At 42.9% G+C, this 12,911-nt stretch overlaps 1 protein-coding gene across 4 annotated transcripts in view; it reads left to right on the top strand.

The window, feature by feature from the left end:
- TGFBR3 (transforming growth factor beta receptor 3) overlaps positions 1–12,911 on the top strand; it is a 196,923-nt gene that overhangs the window by 146,603 nt on the left and 37,409 nt on the right. For all 4 annotated transcript variants that reach the window (XM_004752607.3, XM_004752606.3, XM_013056153.2 and 1 more), the window contains 3 exons: positions 3,975–4,143; positions 6,063–6,210; positions 11,561–11,750. In XM_004752607.3, the coding sequence (XP_004752664.1) occupies positions 3,975–4,143; positions 6,063–6,210; positions 11,561–11,750 (507 nt within the window). The remainder of the gene's footprint in view (positions 1–3,974; positions 4,144–6,062; positions 6,211–11,560; positions 11,751–12,911) is intronic.

Raw genomic sequence — 12,911 nt, 5'->3', positions numbered from 1 at the left:
AATGTTAGTTTATGGTCTCAAAACATTGGTTAGATTTTGGACAATAGCAGAGGAAAAGTGTTTGAATATATTTTTAAAACTTAACACCAAGGACAAGGACAAAATTACTGGAGAAAGGACCTGTGTGGCCCTGATAAGGAGATGGTCCATTTTTAATGTCCTTGCCTTGCCGAGGGATATAAATATCTGGTCAGTCAGCTTGAAGGCCCATTTTTAAAAATAACTTCTTTCATCATTATTTTTAGTTGAGCGTATTTGGAGCCCCCCTGAGTTACTAGAAATAACAACTCTCGTGAATGAGTTCTTGTAGTCAGGTGATGATGTGAAAACCGCATGTCTTGTCTTCCGCGTCCATCTGCTTTCTGTCGAGTTCAACAGCACGTGTCACCCCTTTCACAGGCTACATGACAGCACAGCACGGGTTATGGAGTGCTTGTTCATGGCCCGTTCTTATACTTGGGCTGTGTGACAGGTGCAGGAAAGGGGGACACTGATTTTAGAGTGTGTGCTGTGTGCAGAAGCCACAACACGGCTGCAACAGGTGCCTTTCCCATGGACCCCACTTAACCTCGCCAGTAATCTTAGGAGGAAACCATTATTTCCACCATTTTACAGAGGGGTTAGTGGTGGGTGAAGCTAGCTTGCTCAAATCCACATTATTAGCCAGGGGCGAAGCCAGAATTCAAACCCAGGTTTCCTGACTCCTGAGTCAAATGCTTGTTTCCTGATGCCGTATATTAAGCCTTAGCCAAGTAAGCGCATCCTAAAAACGCAAGTAGGCACCCAGATGGGAAGATTTGTTTCACAGAGAGAAGAATTTTAGATGTATGTTGGGTTCAAAAGTTGAAGTTTGTTCTGGACTCTGAGGGGGGGGTCAGGTAGCTTATAGAAGTGAAGTTCCATTGGAACAAAATGAAGAACCTCTTTTAGCAAAGGTTCTAAGCCACACACACCCCCACAGTGGTCTGCATTTCTGAAGCAGAACTCGAGTAGCATCAAAGAATGCTGATTACCCAGAATTTGTTACAATAAGAAAAGGTATTACAGTAACATTTAGAATGTTGACCTGTTCTCTTGACAGTGCATGAACTTTTATGCGTAGCTGTTGCCTGCCTTGAAAGTGAGGGATTAAGTGATGTCCCCAGGGCCACATGCTGAGTCAGGGAAGAACTTAAAGGACATGGTGTCTAGTCCAGTAAAAACCAGTGACTCCTTAATAACCCCTTTGGAGCCCCTGAAACTTGATTCCAGCCACCAGCTGGGTAGGATTCCCTGGTAGACAGCATGGAGAAGAGCATTTGGGGGAAATGAGGGTCCTTGGTTGGGTTGGTGGACCACAAGGTGATGTTGACTATTACCATGGATCAGGCTCCACTGAGCGGGACTCATGAGTCTGCTCCCCAGAACCTGACCTGCCTCTACCAAGCTTGAATCCAGGGATCGCAGCCCATGAGCCTCCTCTTGCTGTATCTCCAGTGGCATTTTCATCACCTGGGAACTTGTTAGAAATGCCAATTCTTGGGCCCACCGAAGACCAACCAGATTGAAAACTCTGGGGGTGGGGTCTAGCCATCTGAGTTTTAACAAGCATGTCTGATGATTCAGATACATGCTAATATTGGAGAACTGTGACTATAACCTGCATACCTAGAGTGGAAGAATTGAGGAGTTTCAGTTCTTATCCCAGCTGTGAAACTTCAAGCAACCCTCTGATTTCCCACTTAAGCCTTACTTTCCACAGGAGGAAAATGAGGAGTTTACATTACCACCACCCACTCCCCCACCCTACCCCCCCATTCTCAGAGGATATCATTCTAGGTTGCAAAGTTATTTGTCAGTCCTTTCCTAAAATACAAATACGCATGTGACTCCCCCCCCCTCCCAAAACCTGCCAGGTTTCTACCGGGGGATTCCCCTTTGTGGTTTCCTTTCTGCTTGGCAGTTGGTCTAAGTTTTGATGCCAGGCGTGCAGAAGGTTGTTCAGGGGAAAAAGAACTCATATATAGACATGTACACACAACAGAAAGTGATTAGCTTATACAGCTTAGCGACAATGGCCTCTGGGTCTTGAGCCCTTAATAACACAACTTTTAAACAAACTTTTCTTAGTAGCTTTGGAGGGTCACATTGTACGTGAGTTTTTTTTGTCATTTGTCTCCAATCTCACATCATTGTTTGTCCATTCAGGAAACCTATGCCTTGTGCTTGCTGTATGCCAGGTGCAATCTGGGCACACCTGTGGACTGGACGGAGTGATAGGCCAGAGTCCCAGGAGGGTCCTAGTCTCCTGAGTTGACTAGCTTGTCCCTGACCCATACACATCCCCTCGGAGTCTTGATTCCATTTCAGTCTTGCCACCCAGTATCATTTTCCGTCCTGTGATCTGGGGGAGGCATTCGCAGGCCTGCAGCAGCACAGTGTGCGTTCCTCATCTGTTCATCTGGCAAAACCCTCAGCAGATGCCGCCGGGACTGGCAAGGGGAGACTGCTCCAGCTGCTGGAGTCAGTGGAGCCAGGGGGTCTGTAGGGAGGCATGCAGGGTGAAGAGCCTGCCTGCTCCTCTGGTCCCATCTGGTCCAGGCCTGGTGCTGAGGGCGCCACGGTTCCTGGAGCCGGGATGCCGCCATGTGTGCTGTGGACCTCGGCCCAAGGGAGGTGACGCAGGCGTGGTGGGGGTTGAGAGCAGGGCAGCATCAGCCCAATCTGGGGACCTCCTGGGCTGACCCCTTTCTCTGGAGTGAAACTTGCCTGTGAATTTGAACCCCAGCATCCTGTCCCTTAAATGAAAGAGGCAGAAGTTTGTTTCATTAAAGTGCCAGGGCTCTGATTAATTACCCCTTCTGAAAAAAAGTCTGCTACACCTAGAACTTCCCTGACACTGGTCCCAGCTGTCATCCTGCCAGCAGTTTCAAGTTCTGTTTAAACATTTAAACCGCTGGCTGGAAATCCCATCAAGCACAGTGCTGTGTGAACGGCATGTGCCGTTGCGGGACTATCTTCAGACTCTGGGTACTTGTGTTGCTTTCCCCTGTGGAGGTGATGAGCAGCCCCCAGCACAATGGGATGATGTTTGTAAAAGCACCTTATAAACTGTAAAGTGTTATCAAAACATTCGTCACCTGTGCTAAGATTGTGAGAAAGAGTGAAAGTCTGTTTCTCCCAAACTTTTTCCTTCAGTCTTCAGATCTGTAGTGTTGTGATGAGTAAATATCTCCATAGTCCGCCAGAGAATTAATTAGGTGGTTGGTTCTTCTAATAGCAAATATCCAAGGGGCGGAGCATATCTGGGGAAGAGGATAGATGGATTGATTTCAGTTTTGAGTATTGTAGGCTGTGAAATATCTATTGGATTTTTAGGTGCTTGGTAGATGAGAGGCAGCACAGGTCTGCAGCTCAATAAAGGAGCCATGATCTAGGTGCAAGTTGAAACCCTGGGAGTGATGGAGATCATCTGGGAAGAATTACGAGATAAAACGGGGATTGAGGAAGGAACGGAGTTCTCAGCCTTGGTTTTGTATCAGAATCAGCTATGGAGCTTTTCCAGAAAGAAAGCTTCCTAAGTGGCTCCCACCCCCACCCCAGATCTTCTGAATCAGGATCTCTGGGATGGGGTACCAAATAGGTGTGCACCAAAATTGAGGATTGCTGGTGTTTAAAGAATGGGCAGAAGAGGAGGGGGCAGGGAAAGGGACAAGAGCTAGGTCAGAGGAAGTGGATGAGGACAAAGCAGTCTTGCAGAGAACAGGAAAGGAGAAGATTTGGACCCAGAGAGACCACTGGAGTTGGTCAGTAGGAGGTCACTGGCGACTGTATGGGAGGCATTTCAGGGCCGTGGCTTAGGAGTTCTAAGGCGCTCCTAGGGCTTCTGGTTCCTTGTCCTGCAGCTGCTCAATGTCACTGTCATCTTCCCTCTGAGTCTGGTTACCACATAGCTCTGTGGCGTGACAGGTTGTCCTGTGCTTTTTTACTTTCAGATCAAGTGTTCCCTCCCACATGCAACATAGGAAAGAACTTTCTCTCACTCAATTACCTTGCTGAGTACCTTCAGCCCAAAGCAGCAGAGGGTTGTGTCATATCCAGCCAGCCCCAGGATAAGGAAGTACACATCATTGAGTTAATTACCCCCAACTCTAACCCCTACAGGTAAGTAAAGAGAGAGAGAGAGTGTGTGTGTGTGTGTATGTGTGTGTTGAACTGAGAAAAGATGAAAGGGGCACCTGGGTGGTACAGTCAGTTAAGTATCCAGTTCTTGGTTTCAGCTCAGGTTGTGGTCTCCCGGTCATAAAACAGCCCCATGTAGGGCTGCACGCTCAGCCCAGAGTGTGCTTGAGAGTCTGTCCCTCTCCCTTTGCCCCTCCCCCCCACTTGCTCTCTCTCGCGCGCGCGCGTGCGCTCTCTCAGATAAATAACTAAATAAATAAAATCTTAAAAAAGAAAGAGATGAAACTAAAGATCTTTGCTGACTTGAGGCAGAGAGACATAGAGCCCTACCTGTGTATGAGGTTTGATGCTTTGGGTGAATTAACAGAAGTTTTGAAAAAAGGGAGTGAAGGCACCAATGGTATATTTTATTTTCTGCATCTGCCTCTAGATCCCCTGTATTCTAGATGAATTTCTGATGCCTCCTGTGAACTTCCCGGACATTAATTATAGGACAGAACTCACTCATGCTCCATCATTATCTCCTTGATGGAGGTTATCCCTGATAAGAAAAATTAGAAAATATGCCTTATTAATATATTATAATTTTAATAACATTCTGTTTTTAATGAAATTCTGTTCCTTGCGCATTTGCACTCCTACTTTAGAGGGGGGTGTATGTGTGTGTGTCTGTGTGTATGTGTGTGTGTCTGTGCCCTTCATGGTGACACACCAGAGAGCCGCTAGATATGACCTGCCTCTACATTGTGTTCTTTTTCTCCTTCTTCCATTCTCAGCTTCCTGCCCCAGAACTAAAAATTTAACTCTCCTTGTCAGGAATGATTAGGAAATTAAAAAAGAGAATAAAAGAGGGAAAGTGGCTCTTTCTCCCACTTTAGCCTGCATTCCTGTGGACTAGTGACTTAAAATGTAAATTTATATTGTAGTGGGATTTCAAATCCTAATCAGATTTTTGCTTCCAAAAGTGAATAAACTACACATCAGTTTTGGGAAGATTCCATTCTATCCCACATGAAGAATTCTGTGGAAAATTTAAAAGAGAATGGAAATAGAAGCAATCTGGCAAATGTGCTTAGATATTAAGCCTCAGGCTTCATTTGAGTATATCATTCATCATATGCTTTACAAGTGTGTAAAACCAGGAAAGAAAGACTGTCCTCTAAATTCAGAATGACAGAAATGTTATTGTTTGGTTAAAAAAATTTCTTTTTTATATGGGATTCTTAGAAGTTTGGGTTGTGTTCATCAATTTTCCAGTAATCACTTGGTTGACCATCTGTTTTCTTTATATTAATAACTGTATATCCAGAAGTTTGGGAAAGTAAATGCAGATATGATTCTGTAGCAAATGTTAATGGCTTAAGCAAACCTTCTATTCAGATTCAGATTCTCTAGCCCTTTGCTTCTTATTTTATCTGAAGTGTCCTAGTTTGTTTTTTTACTACCAGGCCTCCCTCCTCCCTGACACCTTCCTTACCAAACTGGCACTTAAATTTCTGGTTTTGAAGGATTTTGTGCTTGTAGGAAATTGGGAAAGTTACACATTGAAGGTGTTGAAGGTTGGAAAACAGCAACTTGCTTTAAAAGTAAACTCCTCTGGTTGCCCAAGTCCATTTCAAACCATAGATGCATTAAGTAACCATCTACCCCCCCACACACACTCAAGAAGGAGAAAAATTTTAGTGTCTAATTATCAGCAGGCATATTTGTCTATTGTTATGTAAAACCATTTTGTTTTGTGTGCACTAACAATCTGTTTTGCACATGTCATTTGCCTGGGCTCAACTCCAGCTTTTTAATCAACTGGCCAGACACTGGAAACATGAAGACTTGGAAGAGAGGAGATAGTTGCAACTTTCTGGCATCTGGGTCCTAACTTTGCCTTTGTTTTCCATTCACAGTGCTTTCCAGGTGGATATAATAATTGACATAAGACCTTCTCGAAAGGACCTGGAGGTGGTCAGAAATCTCATCCTGATCTTGAAGTGCAAAAAGTCTGTCAACTGGGTGATCAAGTCTTTCGATATTAAGGGAAACCTGAAAGTTATTGTAAGTTGGTTGAGCATTTCTTTGTTTTGATGTATGGCAGCGATTTAAACTGTGCTTATGTGTGTTATTTTTGTGAAGTTTCTGCTTCTCTGAGCTTTGTCTGTTATTTTTCACTTTGTAAAATAAGATGCTCCTTGGTTTCTCCTAACAAGGGCAGACATTGGGGATTAAAAGCGTGGCCTCTGGGGTCAAGATCAAGATTGGAGTCCAGACTGCCATTTACAAACGGTGACCTTGGGCAAGTCCCTTAACCTCTCTGGACCCTGTTGCCTCATTTGTGAAATTCCTGAAGTGTATGAGCATAGCTTCTAGTCAGAGCAAGTGTAAAATAACGAGCACAATGGGGCCTTTCATGATTGACAGTCATCCTGTAAGGGCCTCAGTGTCATGGTACTGAATATCAGATCTTACTTTGGGGTTAGGTATTTAAGGAAGGTGTGGAAAATTGGGCTGACCCCAGTTCATACTGTTGACTGGTCTTTTTGAGATAAACAGAGCTGTTTGCGTGTCTTTTTGCTTGCTTCTAACTTATGAGAAACACTGATAAAAGAATCATGCTAATGGAGAGGTTAGCAAAATGACACAGGAAAAGTAACCCCAGCCTATTTCCTAGGCATTATTTTAATGAAGGAAATACACTTAAGTTTATTTGGTTGACATGATAGGCAAATACTAGCTAGTTTCCTGAAAAGTTGAATGTTGAAATTTAGTAAAATAAAAAAAAATTTTTTTAGGTTAATTCTTTTTTTTTTTAATTTTTTATTTTTTATAAACATATATTTTTATCCCTAGGGGTACAGGTCTGTGAATCGCCAGGTTTACACACTTCACAGCACTCACCAAAGCACATACCCTCCCCAGTGTCCATAACTCCAACCCCCTTCCCCCCACCCCCCCTCCCCCCAGCAACCCTCAGTTTGTTTTGTGAGATTAAGAGTCACTTATGGTTCGTCTCCCTCCCAATCCCATCTTGTTTCATTGATTCTTCTCCTACCCACTTAAGCCCCCATGTTGCATCACCACTTCCTCATATCAGGGAGATCATATGATAGTTGTCTTTAGAGGCGGGGGGGGGGGAGTGGGGGGAGAGGTTAGAAGGAGAAGGAGAGAGAATCTCAAGCAGACTCCGAGATGAGTCTGGAGCCTTACATGGGGCTTGATCTCATGACCCCAAGATCATGTCCTGAGCTGAAACCAGGAGTCGGATACTTAACCAACTGTACCACCCAGGCACCTGAAAATAAATCTTTTTCAGATATGTGTAAGGAGATAACTGTTTGACAGAATACTGCACAAATCACATTGCAAGTTAAAGAAAAACCTCCCCCTCCTCATTTTTAAGAATATAATTACCTTATCTTTTGTGTAGATTTAAATTTTTGTGCATTGTCTTTTTAAAATACTGTGTCCTCTTCCTTTTCCAGTACCTGCATTGGATCAGTTGGAGAGGATTTTGTTTTCAGTATTTGGTGGGGAGGGATGCCTTTGGTCTTGGTGTTATTTATTCATGGCACCTTTAGTGTGATCCAGCAGTGAGCAAAGCCAGTGCTCCCTTAGGTACCGTCGTGCATGAACACTCACCAGAGGCAGCAGGCAAAGCCACGAGCATACACATCTTAATTTTAAAGTAATCATTTCTGGTTCCTGTGGGTTTTTTGTTATTGTCGTGTTTGTTTTTTTTTTTCTCAACTTTGAGAGGATCCAAAGAAACCATCGTGTATAAGGGTGATCCATTAATTTGGTGTCGAGAACAAAGCCCAGCCGTGATTTTCTGAAGTCAGAGTTGTTCTGATTGCTTTCCCTGGCATGGCATGAGGGGTGTTGGTGACCTGGGGTGTCTACAGCATTTGCTGCCTGGCACACCGACCAAATGTTTTTAATTTTCAGAATAACAAAAACAGGAAAGGGAATCATGCTTTGAAAGGCGAAAACATACGGTACATTTTAATTCCCTGCTGGAGTTGTGTCAGTGTTCTTTTGGCCCTGACCCTTCAGTGGCTCTTTCTGTACCTGAATATGTGTTCCGGGAGTTCACTGTGAGTGTCTTCACTTTTCGTATGAATAAGAAAGGCTGGAGTTGAGATTGCTCATCCCAGTGCAAGATCTGTTTATATTCCCCTCTTTGGCTGTACTCCTGTTCCAGGCCAATTTTGGACAATGCATGACAACATTACTAAACAATTAGGTAATGTTGCATGATGTTCTTTTTTATTCTCCCAGTCAGTTTCATGCTTTGTGATTTCCTAACTCTCAGTGTCAGATGTGACTTCTGCCTGTGCTGTGAGGAAAAGGTACCTGCTACTAAAAAAGCATCCATTCATGCTTAGAAAGGGAGAAGGGGTTTATCATGGCCTTGTCCGTAGTATTTTCTTCAGAGACGACCTGGTAGATTGGAAAGAACCATGGTTTTGGTTCCTGATGGGGCTGGAATCAAATCCCATTTCTGATTGTCATTCCTCTTAGTTAATAGTGGGGAACCCAACTAAATTCAGGGTCTGTAGCCTTACCTGTGAAACTGGTGTGATGATAGTACTCACATGGGAATTCTTGTGAGATATGGCCCAGTGTTTTCGTTCATTCGTTCATTCATTTAGTTCTTCAACAAACATTTGTCAGGTGCCTCCTGGGTGTTTCATTTAAGCACTTGGCACACTGTGTGCACGTGGTGGGTTCTCAGCCATACAAGCTACTTCTGTGCTTCTTAGGTTCCCCTTCTTTAATCAGGGAATAGTAATGCCTATCTCTTTATTTAGAGGAGAATTAAATAATATATGTAAAGCTTCTAACACAGTGCCTGCCACAGACAAGGGGGCCATCTTCCTTCCACAAGCAACTTTTCAAAAGTTTGTCTAGAGGAGCAATTAACAGCTCTAAACAAACTGAAAAACAAAACGTAGATTAAAAGAGTTGTGAGGAACTTGATAGGGTAAATGTAAAGAGCCCCCCTTAAGCACGAGTTCCATGTGTGTGCTCATAGGGGGTGGGGCATGGGGCAGAATGCACCCTCCAAATGACAGAACAGTCCAGAGATGGGCATAGGCAGGACCGTGGACAAGAACGGGAAAACAAGAAGCACCCACATTACCATGCCCAGCTCTGGCTCTTTCTTCACATCCCTTATGGACTCTGCACAGTCACTTTGTGGAAGAACCTCCAAAACATAAAAGAATAGATTGAGGAAACTTCCTAGAAATTTTCTGTTGTATTATTTCAAATGGCATTAGCACTTCCAGGTTGACGTTGGCCAGCTTATTCTTAGAAGAGACACGTTTTAGTCCCAGTGGGAATATGCATTACATCTCTGAGCACCTCTCCCTGTCCACCATCAGTTCTGATGCAAGTGTGTGTTTGGCAGTGGAAGGGAAGTGGGGAGGGAGGTGCTTGGACTTGACCTAGCTCATCATCCCTCACAAAGATGTGGCTGAAACATGGTGGTGGGATTTGGAGATCCCCCCCACGCCCCCGAACACTCCCATTTGAAGTAACTACACTGAAGCCTTGGAAAAAAAGCCTGGAGACTCCCAGAAATACAGGGTGAGGATTTCGCTCATTGCTGGGAAGGAACCGGCTTGCCAAGCCTTGCTGTTTTACAAATGTGTAGATAGATTTCTAGCCTTGTAAGTCCCGAGGCGTAATCAATATGAGTTGTACTGACAGCTCCTAGATTTAATGTGGAAAGGTGTAAACAAATCATTCCATATTGGTACCAAAAAAAAGACAGGTGGCAGTTGTGATGATAGTCTTCTGGAAATACAGTATTTTCTCAGCTGTCCAACAACATGAGAGACTAGGGCAGATGAGGCCAACCAGTGCTGGGGAGGCCAGTGTTGCAACTCCAGCCAATCAAAATGACATGCTGCTTTCAAAGTCTAGAGACTGCGCCTAGGAAACTAAGTTTGAAGAACTAATTGGATCCTTCTTTACCTCAGTTTAGTTGTTTTTTTTTTTCCAACCTTTCCTTCCCCTAAGGCATTTTCTCTGAATCACACCAAGAGCTAGAATATTCCAAACCTGTGAAACTGAGTTTTTCACAGATGGCTGCGAAGCATGGTTAAAGCTCTGTCTGGTTCCTTTGCATGCATGATTGTGACTGGCCAGCTGGGCAGTTTCGGATAAGCACTTTGGGTAGCAGGAAAATGTAGCGGGGGAGATCATCTGAGCTTTGAACTGAAAATATGTGTCCTCAGCCAATATCCCACAACCAAAGAGGCCAAGAGAACTTAGAGCCTATGAGAGTCTTCAATGGTTTTACAGTGGGAAAGGATTAATATTTAGTCATGTTAGGGGCAAACAGAATGGGAAACAAATGGGGAATTTAGGAAAAAATGCTGCATGTATGCAGGAGAAAATAATTGGGCATGGAAATTAAAGTGATCTTTATATGGCATGAAAATGGTCTAATCTGCAGGCTGGAAGAGCTTTCCAGCCTTGTTGGAGCATTTGTTGAAAATATGGTGCCTTCTCCTTGGCGTCTCCCCTGCAGCATTCAGCTGACATCCCCTGCAGCATTCAGCTCACTATCTGACAAGATCACTACCCTGGGAGCCAGGTGGTGTGGAAATTTACCGTCCATGTCTTGGTTACTCAGTCCTTTCTTGGAAGGATTTCTGTCATTCACTTTTAATTTTGTAACTAACTACGAAGTGAAAGTCACCTTGTATAGCTGGATAAAAATATTGGTTCTCAGAGGTATAAAAATATTGGTTCTCATATTAACTAATGTTAATATATTTATATTTAAAATAAAATCTAAGCATAGTCACTTAATAAAATTGACAAATGAATACAATGACAGGATCACTAAATGGAGTATAAATTACAACTGAAATACCAACACTGATTCACCATAAGGGATTTAATAGTCTACAAAGATGAGATGGTCTCCATAGTGAAGTAACTAGATTGTGCCTTCTGTCATTTAAATCTAGGGTATAGGAGATAGGATAGAAGGATGGATATATTTTTGGCAGTATAACATGTACATCTGTATACTTTATACATCATTTTAAATAAAAATAAGGGAAAGTTTGGTATGTATGTACATATAATTTAAACATTAACTGTAGGAACATACTAGGTGTACACCATATGTAGCTACTTGGTGATCATTGGGTTATTTTTATCAATATAAGCCACCCAAATGGCATGATCAAACAGCATGAATAGATTTCCCTTAATCTGCTATTAAAGATTTTCGTATCAGTGTCCTTAGCCCGAGGAAAATAGGGATCAAAAGAATACATAGTTCCTTCATCTACAATATAGAATTTGTATGTTTCAGATATTTAATTCTTACTCAAAGCACTGTTTAGTTATAGACTCATGAGTGAAATTTTGCTATTATCTTCAGGCTCCTAACAGTATTGGCTTTGGGAAAGAGAGTGAAAGATCCATGATAATGACCAAATCCATAAGAGATGACATTCCTTCAACCCAAGAGAATCTGGTCAAGTGGGCTTTGGACAACGACTATAATCCAGTAACATCATATACAGTGGCTCCTGTGGCTAATAGATTCCATCTTCGGCTTGAAAACAATGGTAAGTGTGATTTTTTTTTTTTTTCCCTGAAGTAAAAATATTTACCAAATGAGGCTTTCCAATGAGGAACTCTCATTTCAGCTTATATGGTGCTGTTGTTCTGTTGTAAATTTTGATGATTCATTTGACTATAAAGCTTAAGGTTATCTAGCATTGTGATAGATTATTTTGAGGAAATGATCTTTGGTACAGATTTTTTGGTAACAGAGTTGATTGCAAGTTGGAGACCTTCATTATAGATCACATAATTCACTGTGATTACATTAAGAACAAATTAGCCTGGCTTCTTCTCTCAGAAGTGCCTGCTAATCACTACAGCTGACATACAGCTGTCCCTACTACAGGGGTGAAGTCCTAGGGCAGGCTGTATCTTGGAGGACAGTAGTCACCAGGCACTTTTCTCGCTTTCACCAGTGGGCACACAGGAGTTCTTGCCCCCGCTGGGTGGAGCAGAAAGTGGAATATGAACAGGTTCGTGAGGTTTTTCCAGAGCCTTACAGCTAGTGAGACTCAAATCCCAAGTTTTCTGCTCCCCAGACCTGTTCCTTACCCCAGTGGTATCACTACCAAGCAAGCCTCAGTACGGGCCGTTTATTCACTGTTTGAGGAGGAAGTTGCTTACCTCTGAGCCTCAGGTTCTTCCTCAGTAATATGGGAGAAAAAAATAGGCCCCATCTCAAAGAGTTGTGAAGGTTTCTGTCAATATACAAATTAAAAACCCTCCAGAGCTCTGATTTCTTTTGGATCCATATGGCTGGGCCATCTCTTTCCAAAAGATAGTATTGAAGGAGAGTTAATGTCCTCTGGTTGTCTTCACTCCCTGCTCCCACTGAGGTGGGCTGACCTCAGGCATTGTCTTTGAGACTGGATATAGACAATAGTGGGAAAAATTTTCTTCCCTAAATTGCTGAAAATAGGACAGAACACTGAGCATTCATCATGTCAAAATATGCCTCTCTCTTTGAAGGAATGTGTGCCTAAGCCGCTTTTTCTTGTCAGGACTAGGTTCTAACAGGCCAGGGTGCCCAGATATCTGTTAGAATTTAGCAGGCAGAAAGGAGGTAGCAAATAATCTTAAATTGCCAATACCATTTCAAGAAATTAAAGAATTCCTAGATTCAAGGGAGATATTTCATTGGCACTTGAAGAATATTATTGTCC

The sequence above is a fragment of the Mustela putorius genome, unplaced genomic scaffold (assembly GCF_011764305.1).
Source record: "Mustela putorius furo isolate JIRA1106 unplaced genomic scaffold, ASM1176430v1.1 tig00003853_pilon_pilon_pilon, whole genome shotgun sequence".
NCBI classification, from domain to species: domain Eukaryota; kingdom Metazoa; phylum Chordata; class Mammalia; order Carnivora; family Mustelidae; genus Mustela; species Mustela putorius.
This window is presented reverse-complemented; position numbering and strand designations above follow the sequence as displayed.